Below are 23,814 nucleotides of genomic sequence, written 5' to 3'. Positions count from 1 at the left end.
GGCTCACTTATTGGGCTAAACTTACAATTACAATGACAACATTATAATATACACATTTAGTTCTTAGGCCAAAACCATGGACCAAACTGTTCGCTAAAACCCTTTACGTAGAAAATATATATAAGTCTTTTCATGGAGTCTTAATTAATCTGTATTGTCTGTATAGTCTTTATTGTCCTGTATAATCTTGTTTCTAAGATAAATGTATAGTGTTATTTATGACTGCACTTTTGAGAGTTACCAAATTCCTTGTATGTGTCTACACACTTAGCAAATAAACCTGAAGGAGATGTGTTCCGATGACTCCATACTAACTTGAACATATCGTAAGTCAAGACATGGCCTAGTATGTCAAGACATGGCCTAGTATAATATATATATATTTAATGCCAAAAGAACAAGAGATATTACATACTCGTTAAATTTACACTTACTTACAGAGATAAAAAAATACAAACAAAAAAATAAAATACAAAGTTTTCAAAGCATTGCATTTTTTCAGTGCTTTTTTCTTTTCTTTTTTTTTTGTTTCAAGAGATTCACATTCAATTCGAAGTCATTAATAAAATGTTTAAAAAAAAAAAGTTTGGTCTACATTGAGCCCACTTTTTCTTATGAAAATGGAATTTTCCTAATAAACAAACAAATGTATAATATATTGTTCACAATTCAAGTTTTCTGATTTTGATTCTGAGCAGACCCGCGCAAATTGAGACTTTTATTTTTAAGTCGGAAACAGTAAGGACCGGATGTCGGACTCTTAATTTGGCAATATTTTAATTTGGCAATATTTATTTATGTATTGACTCTTTAAACCCGGATATCTCTATTTTTTTTAATGATGTTTTCGCTGTCGAAAGCTTCATGATTATAATCATTATAAATGAACCTGATGGACCTGGGAGTAGGCTTTTATAAGAAACAGCTGGAAGACGGAATAAAGGGGGAAAGGGGGAATGAGAGTGATCTAAAGAGGTTGTTGCAGATGCATTTATCCCGAAAAGAGTTTCTGATTCATTTGCAGCTAAAAGAGCATTATGCAGGCTGTAAAAATGCCTCTGACAGTGAAAGTGGACATTAATGTGTTGCTGGTTGCAGCCACAGCCTTTGGCCTCCTGACCAGACTGTATGGCATTCAGTTCCCCAGAGCTGTGGTGTGAGTATATTCTTCTAATATATCATTTTTAAAATCCTATTGCTTGTGTATACACAGTCTCACACAGCCTCTGTGTGCCATAGCTTCGACGAGGTTTACTATGGCCAATTTGTGTCTCTGTACATGAAGAGGGTGTTTTTCATTGATGAGAGTGGACCACCTTTAGGACACATGATCCTGGCACTAGGAGGTGAGAATCAACCTCTTATTACTCTGATGTGTAAAAGAAAAACCTCTTGTCCTGCACAATGTAGTGTTTTCTCTTACTCTCAAACATACTGAGTTGAAGTCGATGTGCCACACCAGAAAATATTCATCGATAGATAGATTAGAGATAGATATAGGGCTGTTTGTGAGGGCATTTTGGAACAAGGATACAGCTGGTCATGGAACCAGTGGCAAATATAAAATTCAAGACTTTAAGGCAAATTACAAAATAGCTTAGTAGACTATAGAAGAATTATTTCTTTTCTACAGCCTTTGTTTTGTTAATGGTGAGAGGTCTCTGTTTTCATTCAGACAGAAAGAGAAATCCGAACATAGAAATCTGTTACGTCTGGGGAAAATTGGGTCGGTATCAAAATATCTAAATTGTGCCTCAGGGTTATAATTTAAACGCAGTCAAAATGACCTGGAGGTTTGATGACACTCATAGATATGATGTCTGTTATTATGTTTCATTCATTAATTGAGATACATGTTAATCTAATGTGTTTCTCTTTACAGGTTATCTAGGGGGATTTGATGGTAATTTTGTCTGGAACAGAATTGGAGCAGGTAAATACAATTAAGTGAACAACAAAATGTTCTTTAATTTTGGACATTTTGGGATCCAATCAAGTAGTATGTTGCCAAAAGTTTTTGAACACCTCACCGTTTTACATCAAACTGTGTCCACCATGCTATAAGTACACAATTGCATAGAATCTCTTTGTTTTGCAGGATAATTAAACATTGTTTTCACTGCAACCAAAGTGGCCCTGTGCACAAAGAAAGTTGACTGAATATATAGTTTCCAAATGGAGTAAAAGAACTGGAATGACCTCCATTGAACCTCATAGCTGTGCTCAAAAATCTAGTGGAAAGCTTCCCAGAAGAGTGGAGGTTTATCAAAATGTTGACTAAAGACTAACATTAGGATATGCACACATGTTCACATGTTCATCAGTCTTTGACTATGGTGTTTTATGTTCTATTCCTATATAGTGTTTTTCTATTCTAATCCTTTTTAGAGTTTCACAAATTCTGAATTCTGCTATTTGATTTTCTTTCAGGCTTGGTTTGTATTTAGTGTGTAGTATATTGAATGAAACATAATGTATGTAGCCGTGATATTAAATCATTCCCCCAGACCCATTTATAAAATGCTCATATAAAAATGCAAGATGAGTAATTCTTGCTTTATCTTTCATTACTGTTTCGTATATTCTTGTTCTTTTTATGAAAGAATACACCAGTAATGTTCCTGTCTGGACTCTTCGTCTAATACCTGCTTTGGCCGGGTCCTTTTGCGTGCCCCTTGCCTACCTCATCACAGTGGAGCTGGGATGTTCTCACTTTACTGCACTCGCAGCTTCTGTGCTGCTCATTCTGGGTAAATGAACTTTTACTTTATCTGTATCTCATCCCAAAACAAACATAACATTAAAAAATTGAACTTTTTAACAGAGAACTCGTTGATCGTGCAGTCTCGCTTCATGCTCCTGGAGTCAGTGCTTATCTTTTTCTTGCTGCTTGCTGTTGTATCTTACCTGCGCTTCCACAATGCACCAAACAGGTACAAAGAACTACATCAGATGGTCTAAAGCTGCCCAGATCTCACTTCAGGGTCCTTTGCTGTGAGAATGTAATGTGTTGGTTTTGTTTCTTTTCAGTTCTTTAAGCAGATGGTTGTGGCTCGTCATCTCTGGAGCCAGTTGCACATTTGCAATAGGGTAAGTAAAGGATTTTATCACTATAATTACTATATTATAAAATTATATTATATTAATTATAATATTATATAGAATATTCTGGTGCTTTATTACAGAATATATTGTTTCTGGTATTTTCAGTATTTTTTTTTATTAAAAAAATGAATCAGCTCTCATTTTTAATGAATCTCCTGATTAAATGCTGTATAATATACACTATGTGGACAAACGTATTGGGACACCTGACATTTTTAATTCAAATGTCGTTCCCCAAACTTTTACCACAAAGCTGGAGCCATACAATTGTACATGATGTTTTTAACTTCACTTGAACTAGGAGACTCAAACCTGTTCCAGCATGACACTGCCCCTGTGCATAAAGTCAGCTCCATGAAGATATGGTTTATATGGTTTGGAGCAGAAGCTCTTGAGTAGCCGGCTATAGAGCTCTGACCTCAACCTTATTGAACACTTTTGTGATGAATTGGAACCCAAGCCTCCTCACCCTACATCAGTATCTGGCTTTATTTACAACCAAGTGGCTGAAATTTCCATTACTACACTTTACAATCTAATGGAGCATCTTCTCAGAAGATTGAAGGTTTAACAGCAAATAAGAGGCAAAATGTGGAATGGGATGTTCAAAAAACACATACCAATCTTTTGGTCAGGTGTTCATAAAAAAGAAAATAGTGAATTGATAAATATGTAAATGTTAATGTCTGAACAGTGAAGTTATATATTAATCAGTGTTGTTTTTATTTTTTTACTCAGAGTGAAGTATATGGGCCTTTTCACCTACTTGCTGCTACTCGGTCTGGTTGCAGTTCACACCTGGCATCTTATTGGCGATAAAACATTAAGCAATGTTAGATTTCAGAGATGATTTAAAAAAAATTAAATAAATAAAAGAAAAAAAGTACAAATACTACAACTGATGCTTGACTTCTTTTCTCCACAGGGGAAAGTGTTCCTACAGGTGGTGGCTCGTTTCCTCTCCCTTGTTGTGCTCCCAATTTTCCTGTATTTGGGGTTTTTCTACATACATCTGTCTCTACTGCACCGCAGTGGACCACATGACCAGCTGATGAGTAGCGCTTTTCAAGCCAGTCTAGAGGTCCTGTTCACTCTGAGTTATTTTTTTTTAGCACACAGTGAAACTTAATTACTGTATATTTAAACAAGAAATGGTTTGGTGGTAACTTGTGTAAAAAATTAATTTGTATAATAATTATTTATTACTTGTTTTGGTTTTTTGGTTTTTATTATACATTATACCGTATATTGCAGGTATATAATGAATGTTGCTATTAGTAGGTAAATTACAAAGAATGAAAGGTTTATTAAATCCAAAAATTTAAAAAGACAATTTATTCAAGCATTATAATTAGGTCAGTAAATAATTAATTTATTCTTCTCATATTTACGGAAGTCCAAAGAGGCCATGCATTAAAATATATTTTTCTTTCCTGTTCCCTCGTGATCACAATTTTTAGTACTGATCACACGGGAATGTTTTAAAATTTTAATGTCATGATAATGAGAAAATAAAGTTGTGATCACGACAAAACTCGTTAGGTCAAGATCACGAGATAAAATAAATAAAAAAAATATTATGGCATTAATCAAATGAAACTATTCCAAAAATTAACAAAATAAAAAATATTTTGTGTATATATATATATATATAATTTCATGCTTCAGATTAGGTAGGAAATGTCTGTTTTTTTGAACAATTTTGTTGATTTTTGTTTTTATTAAATTTTTTAGATTTGTGTGCAAATCGGGTTTTGTGAGATTTGAATTTAAAGATTCACTGTTCAAAGTTAAAAATGCACTTGACTTTGAAGACTTTTTTGTTTTGAAGCCCTGTAAAATTGCAGATTTCTTGCTGTAGAGTTCTCTCTCTTAACTATCATGCTTATTTAACATCTTGCTTGATATCAGTATTAGAATCAAATCTAAATCAAACATTGTAAGTATCTCATGAAGTACTTCTCTAACCAACAGGGTGGTTTGGCCAGGATCACTCAGGGTCAGCCTCTGGAGGTGGCGTTTGGTTCCCAGGTGACTCTTCGTAGTGTGTCCAGTAAACCTGTTCCATGCTGGCTTCATTCTCACAAGGCCAACTATCCAATCAGGTCAGAGATCTCTATTTTATTTTAATGCATTCATTACTAGTACTATGCTGATGCATATAATCAAACATTGAACTGGCTGAACTACATGCAATGACAGTTTCCTCTGTCTAAATGTGTAAAGATATGAAAATGGGCGTGGCAGCTCGCACCAGCAGCAGGTGACCTGCTACCCTTTCAAAGATGTCAACAACTGGTGGATTATCAAAGAGCCAAGAAAGTATGTAAAATTTCCAGCATCTGAAAGATTCTAGTGAAACGAGGGTTATGCATAATGCAACGTATGTGTTTTGTGTAATCTTTTGATACTTCTTGATCTTCTAGGCAGAGCCTCGTGGTGAGCAGTCCACCCAAACCCGTCAGACACGGCGATATTATACAGCTGCTGCATGGCATGACTTCACGATTTCTCAACACGTAACTGAACTCCATGTTTACCTCTTAACTCAAAGATTTCTGACTGTCAGTTTACACAAAGTATTATTCAAATCATATATCTCTTAGGCATGATGTTGCAGCTCCTTTGAGTCCTCACTCTCAGGAAGTATCTGGCTACATTGACTTTAATGTGTCCATGCCAGCTCAGAATCTCTGGAGAGTGGTGAGTAAACTGAATTGATTAAAACGTCAGATTTAAAGGTCCTGTTTGGGATACAGGTAGTCCACGAGTTATGATGATGATAGCGATACGACAATTTTTTACAAATATTTTACGCTTTAGATGATTCATTGAGACTCTGTCAGGATATACTCATCTCCCACCTTGTAAGATGCCTTACTCTAACAGACTTCAGTTGTCTCTGTGTAAAAGCACGTAACTTTTTCTGGGGTTTTGGTGTTTTATAGCCCAATCTGAGCTTTTATTGCTTCTTTTTATCGGTCTGGCTCCGCCCCCCACTGCCGACTAATATATATATATATATATATATATATATATATATATATATATATATATATATATATATATATATATATATATATATATAATTTTTTTTTTTTTATGTTAATTATTAACAAATTACAGTATACTACCCCATACTGATCACCATTCTCACCATAAACAAAACTCTTGGGTATACTAGGCCATGTCTTGACTTGACGATATTTTCAAGTTAGGATGGAGTCATCTCCTTCATAACTTAGGGACTATCTGTCTATGAAAATGTATCCAGATCAATAATAACCATGTTTTTCCAAAGATACATTACTATAGATTGCTTGTAATTTTGCAATGAAAAGTGCTTGCTTGTTTTGTTCAATTTAAATATCTTGTAACTTTTTTAAAACAGAAATTAACTTTAAAATTAAAATTAATTGTTTGTTTTTTGCTTTTTTTTTTGGGTTGGTGAAGTTGTGAATGCATAATAATTGTAATTCTCCTTGCAGGCAAAAGGGAGCGCTAAGCTGTTTTACCTAGGCCTCTCCTCTTTATAATAAAAAATAATAAGAGTTTTCCTTATCTGTTTGTCAGGACATTACAAACCGTGAGTCTGACCGAGACGTGTGGAAGACTATTCTGTCAGAAGTGCGACTAATCCATGTCAACACTTCTGCAGTTTTAAAGGTTTGTGTGGATTTCAGAAGAACTATTTTACTACAAGAGCATCAATTTAAGTTAAATTAGAAGACCATGCTTCTCTTTATTTCATGTAGCTCAGTGGAGCCTCTCTTCCAGAATGGGGGTTTCATCAGTTGGAAGTGGTGGGTGATAAGATCTATAAAGGCTACCAGCAGAGTGGTGTGTGGAACGTTGAAGAACATCGCTATGGCAGAAGTAAGAGAAAGGCCTTTCTTTAAGAGAAAATTGGTAGAGCTTGCTACCGCCATTCGTTTTCTGCTGTCTGTATTTGTTGGACTCAGTATTGAGATTTAAACTTGAAATGGGTGTGGCCTAAAATCAGAAAACCTGGATGCAGAAATGGTTGTGTGGTCCACATGCTTTATAAATACTCTGCTTCGGCTACATCACTCAAGTTCATAATCACTCTCACACTAGAGCAGTGGTTCTGACCTAATTGCAATGACCTACTTGTTTGGTTGAGGCTTCTTCAAGTGTATGTACTTAATTTTTAATAGAGAAAATCATAAATAATTATTGTCAAAGAACAAAAAAATTATAGAAATCCTACGCCCCATCTGTCATGTCTTTATTCCCCACTAGAGGGCACACCCCACACTTTTACTAGAGGAAATGCTGAAGTGCTGACTTAAGATCTGACACTCCCATTTGTTCCGTTTGTACCTAAATATAGTGTGTTTTTTATATATATATATATATATATATATATATATATATATATATATATATATATATATATATATATATATATATATATATATATATATAATGCATAAACCACAACATTATTGAATAGGAAGTTACTAAAGATGTTGTAAATGTCAACCAGTCTCACCAAGAAACCCCCTAAAACATTCTTTCCAAAATAAAATCATAAAAAATATGAGCAGAGCATTGTTTATATCAGTATGTAGTTAGAACAAAATCTGTTCCTTTTGATCAATGTATTCATATTCTTTTACATCTGAAGTGTCTGCTTCTGTGTGTGTTTTATACACTCAAAATGTGATCTCTGAGACCATGGCCATGGCAAGGTTGTATAATAATATATACAATGAGCAGTATTCTGTTAATATAAAATGCCTTTTTAAAGATAGAGGTCAGAGTTAAAAAGCTATAGAGGTTCCAGCTGACCATTCTGTTACCTGTGCTATGGATGCAGGTCAGGAACAGCGGGAGAGAGAAGTTGAACTCAAGTCTCCTACTAACATTGACTTCAGCAGAAATCTCACATTTATGGCCAAGTTCATGGAACTGCAGGTGAGTATATTGATATTGGATTTTTTTATGAATGTCTGTAAATTCGATTTGCTTGAAATGTCATTGCATGTTACTTGTGACAGTGGAAGATGCTGGCTGTCAGAAATGAAGAGTCCGAACACAAATACAGCTCCTTACCCATGGAATGGATCACAATGGGTTCCAATATCGCATACTGGCTTCATCCATCAAGTAATGTAGGTCATTTCTAGATTTCTCCATATATTCTTATGGACACATTAAGTGTATAATTATTACTATGTATAATATAAAATCATTTCCTATCATTTCCTTCAGGCCCAAATACACTTGATAGGAAACACAGTCACCTGGACACTGGCAAACCTAGCACTTCTCGTTTACATGGTCCTGTTTCTAACTTATCTGCTGAGGCGAAGGCGGAAAATTGATGACATCCCCGAAGGTACATGGTTTGACTTGTTAAAGACTTGTGTCACAAAATCTAAAAATCAAAAAATTGCTATAATGAAATTTCTGCTCTACAAATTCATCTTCAAGATATGTAGCCTTTTTTCTGTAATTATACACCTACTGCTACTTTATTAGAAACACCAATTTATAAAGAATCTATTAGGTAATAGTAACAAATTATATTAGTCTATTACGTTTCATTTGTTAAAAATCAATTACTATTATTACATTTCCAAATTAAAATTTTTATACTAAATGCATTAATGTTTTGCTCTAATTTGAATGAGATTTATAAAGAGAATTATAATATTAAAAAATACCTTGTAAATAATCTGTGTAGATTCTAATCAGCTATAAGTAAAGCTATATGTACCAGGGGACTGGTACATGACGTTATATTGTTAAGTAACATTATCGTACATTACAATCTCATTATATATTTTAAAATACCATCGCCCATATAGGAAATACACTATATGAACAAAGATTTTTGGTTTTATGTATATACTTTTTGAACATCCCAATTCTCCATTTATTTCTCATTTTCTGTATAATAACCCCCACCTCTGGAAAGATGCTCTACAGCGTGCGTGTGGAGATTTATGATCATTCTGCACAAAAGGGTGCACAAAACTAAAAAAAAAAAGGTACTGTTGTAGGGTAAGGAGGCCTGGGGTAAAATCAGCGTTCATCCCAAAGATTGAGCAGGTCACACAAGATCTTCCACTATAACTCATGTAAAGCATATCTTCACAGAGCTCGATTTGTGCACAGGGGCATTGCCATGCTGGAACAGATTTCAGTCTTCCAGTTTAAATGAAGTGAAAATTGAATGCCACTGTATCCAAAGACATAACAAAATTGTGTGCCTCCAACTTTGTAGTAACAGTTTGGGGAAGATCCAAATATGGCTGGAAAAGCCAGGTGTCCAAATACTTTCATAAATATAGAGTATGTCAAGCTCTGGCTTTGAGAGAACTGTTATGGACTATGACTGATCTGTGTATCTGTTGTTTTTGGCTTTTTGTTTTGCCACACTTAGCCTCTTGGGAGCAGCTGGTGCTTGCAGGTGTGGTGTGTGCTGGAGGATGGGCTGTTAATTACCTTCCTTTTTTTCTGATGGAGAAGACACTGTTTTTGTACCACTATCTCCCAGCTCTCACTTTTCAAATCCTGCTGATCCCTGTTGTTGTGGAGCACCTGTACATTCATACACTGAGGTGACTGAAGAAAAACGATATGCTTATCATCTGTTTTTTAACGTCTGTAAAAGTGTAATATCTCTGTTTTTTCTTCTTCCATCCCTTCAGATCTTCCGGTTATCTGAAAGCATTTGTTGGAGTAATCCTGGCAGCTTTGTGCTCGGTCTATATTTGCTATCGCACCTTCAGTCCCCTCACATACGGCCAGCCTGTGCTCACCTCAGAGCAGCTGAACACACTGCGATGGCGAGACAGCTGGGATATACTATTCCATAAACGCTGATCTTTCCTTCTCTCCTCTCTGAACACTAATGTTTTTTCTGAGAACACACAACACAACTGAAACGAAGAGGAAATTCTGAGCTGTAGCATGAGAAATGTGGAGTCAAATCATGGTTTTATTAGAATGTGCTTAAGATGCTTTATGTTTTATAATAATGCAAGTACAAAAAAAAATAAACTATGAGCTAAAATATTTTGAGAGCTACTGAATCTGAACAAACTGAAGTATGAAATATTTTTCTATAAAACGTTTATTAAATGCAGTAATCTAGTTGGCAACCTTTTCACTGTGAATGAACTATTTAACCCTTTATATAGCGAAAGAAAGCATTAGTTTCTTTTATAGCTGTTCCAAGTTTTCTACTAATGATACTTGAAAATATAGAATGGATTTTTTTTTTTCTGCAGTCATAATATTTTCTGATTTTTTTTTTATGAAGTAACACTGAAAGAAATTGACCATTAAATATGATCATTAGAAATAATTCAATAAATATATACATTTAAATGTTTACAAATAAGTCTAAAGTGTATTTTCTTTCCTTTCAGCACATGCGAAATTAATAAATAATATAAATAATAGATATTTTAAATAAAGCATAGTTCACTGTATTGAAAAGTGGACCTGAGGTGGAAATACACCCGAATGGATCACCAAACGGTCTGAAGGAAATGATTTACTGAAGGAATCCTGCAAATCATTGAACTGACTTTTTTTAATGATGATATATTTTACTTGTATTGTTCCAGGCACAGAATATCCCCTAATCCCTCACAGTCATTCTGAATTGAGTGTAGAAACTGTCTTGAGTTGATTTTTCCAGTGCTCTTGCCAGTTGACCAACTCTGTTTCCTGTTCCTGCCTGGATTTCGCCACGTTCTCAAACGCCTGCACGATCCTCTGCTTATAATTCTGGAACAGAAAGTCAACAACAGCATCATAAAGGGGGTCATGCTGGGAATACATTTATATTAATGCAGGAATTGCAGTATTGACTATTTACCTCATGCAGTGTATTTCGAACTTCTATAATCTTGAGATGTGCCACTGTGGTTTTAGATGTAGTGATTGTGGCTGTCTCTCGTTTCTGTTGCTTGACAGATGAACCGTCAGTGGTTTCAAAGTACGTAACTCCTGGCCACACTCTGTAAAATAAATAAAAATCAACAAAATGCTTAATGCACTCATAGGCACTACTAATTGCTATACGAGATTCTTCTAATCAATCTCAACCTGCTCCCTCTCTCCAAAATACGTCTCGTCTCGGGTTCTGCCAATAGAGTTCGACGAACAAGGGTTGTGATGTTTACCCTCTTTGGTTCTACAGCTGCAAACACAAAGTTTTCAGGTTATTGATTTGCTTTATCAATTTAAAGCAACCCAAGCCACATCACAGACCACTTACATCCACCTTGAATCTCATCAAGTGTCAAGATGTTGTCCAGTTGAAAGAGCAAGTTCTCTGTCATTGTCGCAAGCGCGGTCACAAACTCATCTGCGTTCTTCTTAATGCAGGCCTTTAAGGAAGAAAACAAAACTTTAAAACATTCATATTAACTATAGTTGTAAGCGTGAAAGCATCAGTGTGACGTATGTATGACCTGGAGTTCCAGTCTGTTATTCTTAATAGCCTTCCTCTCTTCTTTCTGCCGGGCATCCTCAGCGTTGACCAGGCTGTTCAGTTCTTCTCTACAAGCTGGGTGGCTCAGACGTGCACACAGCTGACTGCTGTGCTTTCTCTGAAGAGATTGAGTGGAAACCTCAGTAAAATATTCCATGGTGAAATAAAATTGCACAGCATACAACGTGTTATTTACTATTCACCTTCTGTTGTTGAAGTTGTTGCAGAGTCTGTTTAAACTGCTGGCGAGAGAGCGTCAAACTCTGACTCAGGCCCTCCAAATGCTGATACTTCAGTTTTATTAGAAGAGCTTCTGGTATCTCAAAGACAAGTTCCTCAATGGTCTTTAGCTGCTTACAGAACTCTGTTCATAAAATAAAAACAATAGTAATCCTAGTTTCAACAAAAATAAGGCTGCTCTGTTATATAGGAGAAAAGAATGGTTTTCATTTCATCCAGAGATCAGAAAAAGTTGTGATTTCATTGGCTCTGAATTATTATTTCAAAATATTTGGAAAAAATCTTCATATCAAGCATATTGCTTCAGGGGCCAGAGCTAAATACACCGATCAGGCATAAATTTATCACCACAGATCAGGCATAAGATTACGACTGCCTGCCTAATATTGTGTTGGTCCTCCTTTTGCTGCCAAAACAGTCCTGACCTGTCAAGCATTATCAGCGTTAACCTTTTAGCAATTTGAGCTACAGGATCTTATCTGTTGGATCCGACCACACATGCATTAACTCACAAAAGCTGCAGTTTTGCTTTGACCCAGTAGTCTAGACATCACAATTTGGCCCTTGTCAAACTCGTTTACATCCTTACACTTGCCCGTTTTTTCTCATTAACTTTGAGGAGAAAATGTTAACATGCTGCTTGTTAAATCCCACCCACTAACAGGTGCCATGATGAAGAGATAATCAGTGTTATTCAATCAACAGTCATAATGTTGTAATGCCATAATGTTATGCCTGATTGGTGTATTATTGTAGTAATCATGTGACAGGAAGCCATTGTAGCTTGAACAGATCTATGGTAATATTCTTTTCTTGGTAAAAACACAAACTTTCTCTTATTGAAAATTGTACTTATCTGACATAATTTAAAAGTCATTAGAATGATTGGCATTTAAGCATTGGTTAATTTTAGCTTTTAGCTTTATGAAAGGAAAAGTCTAACCTTGCACACAACCATGGTGGTACTCGTGAGCTTGACTCTGGTAGACAAGGAGTCGCTTGTTCATGTCTTCTGCACACAGCTCAAAAGATTCCTGAATATGCCGAGATCGGCTGACCAGGCGACGGTCCTTTTTCTTGTAGAAATCCTTATTGAAGCAAATTAATCTGATTACTCCTAGAACTGAAATTGTTCATAACAAATAATACATGCGTATTATCTGAATTAAAGTTAAAGAGACAGGAGTACCTCAGCCACATGGAGAAGAAGGTCATTGGCTTTCCACAGAATGTTGTTGATCATGCCCTTGAAAGTGAGGCTAAAAAAACATAATTTACCCACCCAGTCAATAAAAAAGGCATTATGTTGCTATGATATATTCTGAGAAGAGTGAATCGTATAACAAACAATGTTAACATTTACATTTCCTGTTGATCATCAGGTTTAGAACTGAACACTTGGAATCTCTGATCAGACCGAGTGGGTTTGGCCACCCTTTTCTTCCTGAAGAAAAAAGGTACAATTTTAAAAGCTATCAACTGAATACGGCTTTTAACAATGACATAAATCAATAATGTTGCATTGCAATGTCTGATATAAAATGAACTGTAGTTAGGTGTAAACTAACCTCTGTGATTTAGATGACTCAGCTGATTTCCTGTGTAGGTGACTGCCGGACAGGTTACCATTATTTCCTAAAATTTGACCTGATCCTGAATGAGAGCTCGGTCTTACAGGAGCTGATGAAAAGAAACCACAATAGCTTTTTTCCATACTCATAACAAAAATGTTCTGTGTTAGAATCCTCACCTATACATATTTTTTTATATTTAATAAGATTCATTTGTTTATTGCCACAATAACATCTGTATCTGATTCAAAATATTTTTCTATCTCTCTCTGCCACAGATTGTTGTACTTCAGACGCTTTATGGTCTAATATCCATAACTGAATTTACCCAAAGGTTTGCCATATAATAAATGTCCCTGTGGAGGACATTAACTTTGGACTTGTAATGAACAATGACAAAGACGACTTTGTTGTTCATGATATACTTCTGATGGGAAAATTTTATATACACAAATCTTAATACTTGAAAGTGAAACCAACATTTTTGCATTTTATAATGAGTTTAATTCTTTTAGAAAAGCCCTTAAAGTGATTAAAAAGAAAAATGCAATAAATTTATGTCCTTTATAGAACAATATGATTTACAGAATAAACCATAGCCCTGTTTATTTTTATCATTTAATTTAATTCAATTTTATTATTATTATTATACATTTTATTTATTTATTTATCTACTTTTCCCCTTTTTCCCCTAAATATATGTGTATATATTTGTATTTTCATGCACCTGTTCTGTTTATTGTAATGTAAATTGTACTTGTTATTGGCACGTTGTTTGTATATGGCTAATTGCTTAATAAAAAATAAAAAAAAATAAAAAATGTATATATATATATATATATATATATATATATATATATATATATATATATATATATATATATATATATATATATATAATAAAATAAAAAAATAATTAAAAAAAGACTTCCTGTATATCTTGAATGACAAGTGTCTTGTCCTTTTCCGGTTTGCCTGAAATGTCATTGTGTTCTCGGATTTGTTCATGTGTTTTCGTGCAACAATTCTGACAAACCGTAAAAGGTAGGTTTAGTTTGTGAATGGAAATTTACCGATCATTGGACAAGACACCTGTCATTCAAGATATACAGGAAGTACAACAGTTTCTCCTTGCTTGCCAATGTTTACTTCTGTTATTTTCTTATATTTAAAGGTGCACTACTCGAAATAAAATATAGTAAGTAAACGGAGAACTTTACACATGTACAAGAAACATAGTTATAAGATTTAATTTCCTGTATATCTTGAATGACATATGCTTTTGAAGTTTATTGTGTGTAAACTTAGTGTGTATTAATAAGTTATTATACTACAGTGGAACCCACTTATCTCGTCCTCGGTTAACTCGAAAACCCTATTAAGTCGACGTTTTTGAAGTGGAACCGCCAAATTCTCGCTTTTTCTAAGCATTTTTTATCGGTTATGTATTGTATACTGGTGAATCTCTGCTGTTAGTTAGTGCACATATGCCTTTTGTTGTTAAATGTTATGCGATGAACGGGAGGCGAAAGCCGCGCTTGGTAGGAACGTGGGATGAGCAGCAAAAGCATAGAATGAACACCGGCAGGATCGGGGAGGAATCCGCGGTGCGCTTTGGGATGAAAAGAGCAGCCGGTGAGAGAGTGCCGGTGGGAAGACACGTGCCGGGATACGAATGCGCGATAACAACGACCGCCGTGAACCAACATATACCAACAATAGAGGACAGTGAGAGTGTGGAAGTTTAAATAGGAGCTGGTGATGATGATAAACGAGCACCAGATGTGCGCGATTAAAGCCGGGAGCTTCAGAGAAAGCGGCCGAGAAAATACCTGACACGCTGAAGGGGGCTGGAGGGGGCATGGCAGGTGGATTCCTGACAGATAAACATGTACTGTATGTATTTTTATAGCATGACTTCATCAAACAAATCGCGGCAACGCTGTTGTGTAAAAAACCCTTTAAAAACACGTGCATGCACATTCTCATTTATTAACGCACATCATGTACATAAAGAAATTTCAAGCACGTTAATATACTGCCGCCATTTTGATTTTCGTTTATCTCGATCATCGGTTACCTCGATGCTTTTTGGCGACCCCCTAGGACATCGACATAACCGGGTTCCACTGTACTATTTATTGTAAATTAGAACTACTCTCAAAACGTTTTGATAACACCTTGTATATATACTGTATATATTTTCACTGAACAAAATTATAAACGCAAAACTTTTGTTTGAGTGGCCTTTTATTGTGGCCAGCCTAAGGCACACCTGTGCAATAATAATGCTGTCTAATAAGCATCTTGATTTGCCACACCTGTGAGGTGGATGGATTATATCGGCAAAGGAGAAGTGCTCACTAACACAGATTAAGACAGATTTGTGAACAATTTTTGAGAGAAATAGACATTTTGTGTACATAGAAAAAGTTTTAGATCTTTAATTTCAGCTCATGAAAAATGGGGGCAAAAACAAACGTGTTGCGTTTATAATTTTGTTCAGTGTGTATATACATATATGTATATATATATATATATGTATAACCTCATAATGACAGTGACTATGATAGACTGTGATACTTCAAGCAAGCAGGCTATTCACTCTTAAGGAGAAGGACTGAAGAAAACACTGTTTTACCTGTGACTGTTGCTGAGATTGTCTCTTTAAGACGTTCGCTGACCTCTGGGCAGGTTTGAGGTTTGCTTATCCTGAAATATTTATATAAGAAAGTTGTCTCATGTATTGTATATGTTTCAAGCCACTTCTTCCTATTTTTTGCTTTCATTTTGAGTTGAAAAAACATGAGAATGACTAGTCTTTGTGGGTGGGTATTACCAAAATGTTGAAATTGTAGAAAAAAATACTGTGCTGAAGCAGAAGTTAAGTCATGTTGATTTTCTTTTAACACATAAATGTGAAGAAATACTTGTCTACAAATTCTTATTCTTGCAAGCTTCTTGCCGTGTTTTTTTTATTTTTACCTTAGGAGCCCTTTGACCACTTCTACAGCCTTATCATCCATAAAGGGTGCTCCCATTTGACTGGGCTGGAGAAGGGGATCTGCAGATGGGCTTCCCACCTTCTCTTGTTTACGGGATCGTGGACGAGCAGCCACAGCAAATGCCCCCTGGAGAGGAGTTTCAGGCAGTGGAACAGCCATAGAAGGATCCTGTAGTCAGGAAATTATATTGACAACAATGATACGTGATACACAATGACAACAAGGGCCGTAATCATTAACCTCATCTGCTTCAAAGAACAGAATAACATGGACTACTAATGAGTAATTGTGCACCAACATACCAGATAACAATCCAGATACTGGCTTCTCTTTCGAAGTTCTTCTGCCACGGTAGATATTAAACCGAAAATGTCCCCTGATGTCACCTGGAATGCGTACGTTTTAAGTATTAAAATTGCACACAATTCTAATACATAAAACATGCTATGTGTCTATTGGAAATAGAATTTACCTGATTATCTGGAATGCTCTGGTTGTGGGCATCAAGGCTCTCTTTTAGATTACTTATTACAGTGTTGATCTTTTTTTTCTGAGTGTTGCTCTTCAGGGCCTGCAGATATATTTTGTTAGAATAATGTTGGTGGTAAAGAATAAAAATATATTTAAAAAAAGTTTGAAGTACCTCTGATTTAATTCGGACTTGGGTGTTTGTGAGGATTCTTCGGATTTCCTCAAGAAAGATTAGATCCGCTTTCAGAACCTGGAGCTTCTCTTCAAACTTACTAATGACCTCTTTTGCCTGACAAAAAATTTTCAGTTTTTATTGTTTGACACTTAGTATTTAGTAAATAATTAAGCAGACATCTAACATTATCATTCAGTAATCCATTGCATACTGCATATTGTGCATTGTACCTGGCCCAGGATTTTGAACTCTGTTCCCTCTATGTCCCGTATTAGAGCCTGCTCAGCTAAGTCGATGCGTTTATCCATCTTCTCTAGAGGATTTCGGTATTGCTCAATCTCTTTTGGGGTAAAATTACCTCCATCAGCAAAAAGCCTATTAAGAAAAAAGCAATTGTTACAAATTTGGATCCTGATGTGTTCAGAGCACAAAAAGAAAAATATTACTAACTTACTTGAAATGTTTCATTAATTTTCCATTGGATTCTCTGAGGCCCTCAAATCTGATCTCCATATTTTGTCTGAATTGCCTCTGTAATTCCTGAAAGGTTTTCATGTGCTCATCCAGGCTCTTATGTAGTGAAGCTGTGAGTTTATTCAGCCTGTTAAACGCAGATAAACAAATAGATAAATTATGGAGCATGAAAACGTGTCTTGGTTACAGCCAAATAAATTTTTACTTGTCGTTTGCACAGAAGGACTTACGTGTTAGACTTTGTAGCAGTGTATAACGTGTCCTCCATGTTGTTGATTTTGGAATGGAAGTCTTCATTTATCTTACACTGTATGACCTGGAGGTTGCGGAATTCGGTTCGGAAATCATCTAGAGCCTGTAAAATACCTTTGCAGTGTCTATCCACGCGATCTTGATGCAAGATCAGTTCAGCTGGCAACACAAAAATAGACAGCTCACAAACATGATTAATCACTCAATACAAACTTAATGTTCATATACTAGGAGGACATCACACCTGCACGGACATTGTGAATGTCCATCTCAATCCTCTTGGCTCGAGGCTGATGGAGATGGAAACGAAGATCCAGCTCAGATTTCAGCTGCTCTTTCTTGGCTTCCACTACAGTCACTGTGTGATTGAGAACTTCCTGATTTCTCTCTTCAAGGTGATTAAAGAATTTTTCTCTCACACTATGACATTAGGACACAAAAAATTGGACTTAAGTAGTGAAATCAATAGTGGAAGTTTTCATTCATTTTTGCATTCAAAATATTCATCTTACTCTCTTTGTAATTCAGTTATGAGACTGTTTGGGAACAAAACTGCTTCCACTTCCACAACATTCAAATGCTTTTCAGCATCGTCACACTGTACTACAGGGCAGCTATAGACGTTTCCTTTTAATGTTGTGAACGTTTCGCTACTTTGAGAGTCTATGATCTCTTGTGGGAAATAACTGGTATTATCCTAAAAAACAAAACAAAAAAAAATCCCCACAAGTTATTAAAAAGGTAAATAAAACAGTGTAGTAGGTCACAAATTTGTGTGTGCAAAGAAATACCTCAGCTTGGGCTAGATTAGGAGTGTTTGATTGAGAAGTAACACTCTGGAATGTGGGTGACTTCTGATTTATGCTAGATGTCTGACTTGCGGTGTTTGCACCTATGAAAGACAAAACAGTAAAAACCAAGTACAAAAATATTATTAGACTTGAAAAATGAGCATCACAAAGAACTCACCAAGGATAAGTGAAGGATAAAGTATCTGAAGGTCCTCTGGGTTCTAGAGAATGCAGACAGAGAATTAGTCAATACATTAGCAGCAATTAATAATAAAATATGAACTTAATAAGGGGCTAAATTGTACCTGACTGTATATTTCATAGACATTGAAGTATTTGCTGACTTCTTTGCTGTAATTGTGTATTTCTTTTAGAACCATTACAGGATACCTCTCCACTGTAATAATTCCTTCCTTATAGAAATCGATATACCTGTAAAAGGAGGAACATTTGATGAAAAATAAAGTTATGGTAAAAAAAAAAAACAAAAAACAGACATTAATTGATTCTTTTGTTATTACCCTTTCTTAATTTCGTCTAAAAAGTTAACTATCTGCTCCAGTGAAGCTTTAAGTGATTCCTCTGTGCTTTCCTGTCTGAGTTTGTCCATCATCACATCCAGCTGAGACTCTTTTTTCTAGCATCAAACAAACCATAGGCAATTAAAAACATTATCATCAAATTTTAAAGACTCACCACAATTCCTTAATTGCTTTACCTTTAAAGAAGTATATTTCAAGAAACACATTTAAAAGGCTTACTTGGTTCTCTTCTTCATAGTTCTTGCTGACTTCTTCGAGATTATCCTGTAGCTGCTGCTCTATCCTCTGTAGACCTGCGGTGTGTGTCTCCCAGACGTTAGCCGTCCCAAGCACAAACGTGAGCAAAGACTGGCTTGAGAATTCTGAATCTTTGGCCAAACTCTTGAATGCTGTCTGTAATGCACAGTAATGTAATACATAATGTGTTCTTTTTAAAATATTCATCAAACATATCAGAGAATCAGGTTTCACTATATTTTGACATCTAGATAATACATACAAAACGCCCCCCCCCCCTTTTTTTTTTTTTTAAACTTACTTCCATCGATGCTAAACCCTCCTCTGCTTGGGTCTGGCACTGGCCAATAAGAGACACCATCTCACTATTAACTATGTCCTGTATCTCATCTGAGGTGAATCCATAGGTAGAAACTTTATTCTGTGTGAGTTAATAATGCAAGAGTTATTGTGCACTTGAATGATACAATGTCATGAAATACTAAATCATAAAATCCCAAAGATTGCAAACCTTAAAGTTTTCGACTGCCTGGGAACATTTTTGCCAAGTATCTGCATAATATTCACGCAGTTTTGTCATGGTCTCGTTGTGCAGGAAATCTGAAAGAAGTGTATGAAAAGTCAATCACAAACTTAGTAAAAATCCCTCTAATACATTAATGAACAGAAGCCTATTCTTACCAATTTGCTCATTTACTGAAGATAAAGACGAGTACCATTCAGCAGCGGATGATTTCGAGCAGTTCGGCGGTGTCATGTTTCTTTAAGTGGAAACAAAACAAGCAAATTGAATGATGGTCACATTCAAAAACATTTTTTTTTAACACTATCTGCCTACTATATGAATCTGCCTAACCTGACTTGCTCGAGAATTCGGAGTCGCTGCTCACTGAAGGATTTTTGTTTTGTCCCCATTAAAGTTAAAGTGTCTTGTACATTTTTTGGGTTTTGAATCTCAGGGCCGTTGATGAAGTCCCTGGAGATGAAGAATAACAAATCAATATATAGCATTATAGCATAACACTGTTGTATTCTTTTTTTTTTCTTAATTTAATGTTCTAAAGTATACTGAGCTTTTAGAGTCTGATATTGCAATAGACTTACTTAAACTGACTGAGGGATGCAACAAACTTAATTTCTTTCCAGTCCTGAAGCCTTGTCTGCCATCTGAGATGATAATTATCCTCTTTCTGAAAATCCTTTTCCATTAGGTTCAAATGGAGTTTGGCCAAAGATCGTCTGTTTGCCAGTAATGCTTGATTTATCGTCTATAAATAAATTCACACTGAATTTAAAATAGCATGCTTAATAAAACATTTTTTGTGTGTGTGTGACTTACCAAAGTGACTTACCATAGCTTCATTACTAATAAGTCGATGGACATCACTGCACAATAGGTAACTGATTTTTTCAAGTTTTTCTGTGTATTTCTTTAGCACTGCAGTAATCTGGCAAACATAGGCAATTTTACAATGTATACTATAAATAAAGTCCATACATGATGATGATAAGAGGTTTGGATATGTTACCACTTTTGCTCGTTCTATCTCATATTTGACAAACAGCTCATCCAGCTCCTGAATGCAATTTCTCCTCATAGAAGACACCTGGCTCACAGAGTTCCAAATCCCGTGTAGATCCTAAATGAGATTTACGGTTAAAAGTTTCCAAACTCACAATTCCCGACAATTTGTCATGTAGTAGACATCACCTGATAGCTGAGAGCTTCTAAATCACCATCATGTTCTGTTTTCTGCAGCAATCTCTCCACCTCCTCATCATATTCTGACAGTTTAAGAAAGAAATCTTCTCCTGTGTCTCTCAATAATGACTCGTACCCCTAAACAAAATCAGAGGGACTGCTATTTAATTTGAGTCACTGCATAAGGCTAAGATGAACAATCTTAAATTAATCATTGCCTACACAGTAATGAAAGTTATATACCACACTGATCTCAGTAAGATCCCCCTGCAGCTGACAGACAGCTTCCATGTGTTCCTTTTGTTTTTTCTCCATGAGTCGCTCAATGATGTCTGAGCCTGTCTTCGCTGAAACTGCAAAAGTATTGACTATTATCATCCTGAACATGCACGTAAACTGTATATGTTTTGTGACTGTTTATGAACTCTACTAACCGACACTGTCAGGCAGTCCTCTGACCTCTTCATGATCATCCTGGTCTACTCTTATTACAGGCTTTGTTCCAGAAAACAGCTGGTTTCTGAAAGAAAGAAAGAAAGAAAGAAAGAAAGAAAGAAAGAAAGAAAGAAAGAAAGAAAGAAAGAAAGAAAGAAACTAGGTTTATTTGTTCAGTAACATTTTCTGCCATGGTGATGCAGTGGTGCAAGTGCCGCATTAACTGACGATGAATGAATGAATGAATGAATGTCAGATATCTTGATCAAGATCTTGCCATTTGAGGTCCTTGTACAGATCACCAGAATAGATCCCAGTGAGATCATCAATAATTTAAAGTTACTGAACCATGTTTGGCAGTTACCACCGTACCTCACGGTGTCCTCAGAGCACTGCTCAGCCCCAGTTCGAGTCCTTAGAGGATGCTGATGGGATCCAGTATCTGTTTTACTGCTGTTATCCTCACTCAGCGAACCCATCTGTGCAGCACGCCTCCTCCTTATCTCATGAAGAGACAGTGACAAGTGAGTCTGCAAAGAGAAAAACAACTACTATTTTATCATTCTAATCAGACAAACACTAATTAAATCCCTTAATGCAGAGATGCACTTAGATTGTCAAGCTGTGGTATAAATAACAGATTATAATTGCATTCTTATGAATAACATTGAAGAAGCTTTTTTTCTTACCTGAGCTTCAAAAATTTGTCGGTAAACTTTTCCGCTGGGATCAATCCGAGTCTCAGCCATGGTTCTTCGGCCAGCACGAGCTAACGCTAATTTATTTAGTTAGTCGGGGAAAAGATTTAAATAAGTAATGCTACTGTGAAAATTACGTCTCTAGTTTTAATTAATTTTTTATTCTACTATTGATGAAACGATTGAGTTGTACACCTTCATTAAAAAAAAAGTGAACCCGTTCTCCAGGCACCACCTTCAAGCGACTGCGTTTCCTCGTTGCTATGGTGACAAGGTGGTGTGCGCATGCGCGCTAGGTGGAGGACCTGAATGCGCTCACCGGAAGTACTGTATGCAGGACATGACATAGTGCACAACCAGCAGTAAACATCAGCTGAGCATAAGACTGCGGTCATTCTTTAAAGTCTTCTTCTTCTTCTTTTGGCTGCTCCCATTAGGCGTCGCCACAGCGGATCATCCGTCTCCATACCCCCCTGTCCTCCACATCTGCCTCTTTCACACCAACTACCTGCATGTCTTCCCTCACCACATTCATAAACCTCCTTCGTGGCGGCTCCATCCTTAGCATTTCTATACCGATATAACCCATGTCCCTCCTCTGCACATGTCCAAACTCACCTCCCTTACCTTATCTTCAAAACGTCCTACATGCGCTGTCCCTCTAAAAAAAACTAATTTCTAATCCTGTACATCCCCGTCAATCCCAACGAAAATCTTAACATATTTAGCTCTGCTACCTTTGGCTCCGCCTCCTGTTTTATACTCAATGCCACTGTCTCTAAATCATACAACATCGCAGGTCTCACAGTCCTATAAACTTTCACTCCTCCTGATACTTTTCTATCACAAATCACTCCTGTCAGTCTTCTCCACCCACTCCACCCTGCCTGCACTCTTCACTTCTCTAACACACTCTCTATTACTTTGCACTGTTGACCCCAGGTACCTGAACTCCTCCACCTTCTCCACCTTTTCTCCCTACAACCGCACCACCCCACTGCCCTCCCTCTCATTCACACACATGTACTCTGTCTTACTCCTACTGACTTTCATTCCCCTTCTCTCCATCACATACCTCCACCGCTCCAGGCTCTTCTCAATCTGCTCTCTACTCTCACCACAAATCACAATATCATCCGCAAACATCATAGTCCAGGGAGACTTCTGTCTGACCTCGTCTGTCAACCTGTCCATCACCACTGCAAACAGGAAAGGGCTCAGAGCCGATCCTTGATGCAGTCCAACCTTCACCTTGAACCAGTCTGTCGTTCCTACTGCACACTTCACTGCTGTCACACTGTCCAAACTCCATACTCCATTTCTCAGGCATCCTCTCACCTTCCAGAATCTTGTTAAACAATCTGGTTAAAAACTCCACTGCCATCTCTCCTAAACATCTACATGCTACTACCGGTATGTCATCTAGTCCAACTGACTTTCCACTTTTCATCCTCTTAATCGCTGCTCTCACTTCCTCCTTACTAATCATATCCACTTCCTGCTTCACAATCTCCACACCATCCAACCTTCTCTCTCTCATTTTCCTCATTCATCAGCTGTTTAAAATACTCCCTTCATCTTCTCAACATACTCTCCTCACTAGTCACAGCATTTCCACCTTTATCCTTTATTGCTCT

The 23,814-nt window shown here is 36.4% G+C and overlaps 2 protein-coding genes across 2 annotated transcripts; one reads left to right on the top strand and one right to left on the bottom strand.

Moving 5' to 3' along the window:
• The first annotated feature begins 711 nt into the window (after nucleotides 1-711).
• On the top strand, nucleotides 712-10,480 carry pomt1 (protein-O-mannosyltransferase 1). Its single transcript, XM_083526635.1, has 19 exons — nucleotides 712-1,156; nucleotides 1,240-1,346; nucleotides 1,883-1,933; nucleotides 2,604-2,750; nucleotides 2,825-2,933; nucleotides 3,031-3,090; nucleotides 3,844-3,937; nucleotides 4,031-4,186; nucleotides 5,080-5,210; nucleotides 5,332-5,427; nucleotides 5,532-5,624; nucleotides 5,712-5,808; nucleotides 6,679-6,771; nucleotides 6,861-6,981; nucleotides 7,949-8,046; nucleotides 8,130-8,243; nucleotides 8,344-8,470; nucleotides 9,521-9,698; nucleotides 9,789-10,480. Exons 1-19 carry the CDS (start codon nucleotides 1,038-1,040, stop codon nucleotides 9,961-9,963), a joined length of 2,166 nt encoding a protein of 721 aa, XP_083382761.1. The 5' UTR covers nucleotides 712-1,037; the 3' UTR covers nucleotides 9,964-10,480.
• On the bottom strand, nucleotides 9,489-22,453 carry ccdc180 (coiled-coil domain containing 180). Its single transcript, XM_083526621.1, has 38 exons — nucleotides 22,346-22,453; nucleotides 22,169-22,254; nucleotides 21,852-22,009; nucleotides 21,479-21,564; nucleotides 21,288-21,397; nucleotides 21,054-21,182; nucleotides 20,872-20,982; nucleotides 20,695-20,790; nucleotides 20,447-20,610; nucleotides 20,199-20,318; nucleotides 20,024-20,103; nucleotides 19,854-19,942; nucleotides 19,644-19,763; nucleotides 19,325-19,498; nucleotides 19,085-19,200; nucleotides 18,869-18,995; nucleotides 18,742-18,784; nucleotides 18,564-18,664; nucleotides 18,285-18,469; nucleotides 18,017-18,192; nucleotides 17,751-17,931; nucleotides 17,501-17,647; nucleotides 17,277-17,421; nucleotides 17,044-17,160; nucleotides 16,873-16,971; nucleotides 16,703-16,786; nucleotides 16,381-16,568; nucleotides 16,037-16,107; nucleotides 13,393-13,504; nucleotides 13,188-13,268; nucleotides 13,014-13,083; nucleotides 12,768-12,912; nucleotides 11,788-11,948; nucleotides 11,565-11,702; nucleotides 11,369-11,480; nucleotides 11,197-11,290; nucleotides 10,967-11,108; nucleotides 9,489-10,875 (listed from the first exon to the last, which is right to left on the bottom strand). The coding sequence occupies exons 2-38, from the start codon at nucleotides 22,226-22,228 to the stop codon at nucleotides 10,741-10,743; spliced, it is 4,467 nt and encodes a 1,488-aa protein (XP_083382747.1). The 5' UTR covers nucleotides 22,229-22,254; nucleotides 22,346-22,453; the 3' UTR covers nucleotides 9,489-10,740.
• Nucleotides 22,454-23,814: the final 1,361 nt, after the last annotated feature.

Source organism: Silurus aristotelis (assembly GCF_946808225.1).
Source record: "Silurus aristotelis genome assembly, chromosome: 23".
NCBI classification, from domain to species: Eukaryota; Metazoa; Chordata; class Actinopteri; order Siluriformes; family Siluridae; genus Silurus; species Silurus aristotelis.
Note: the sequence above shows the minus strand (reverse complement) of the source record. Positions and strands in the feature narration are given on the sequence as shown.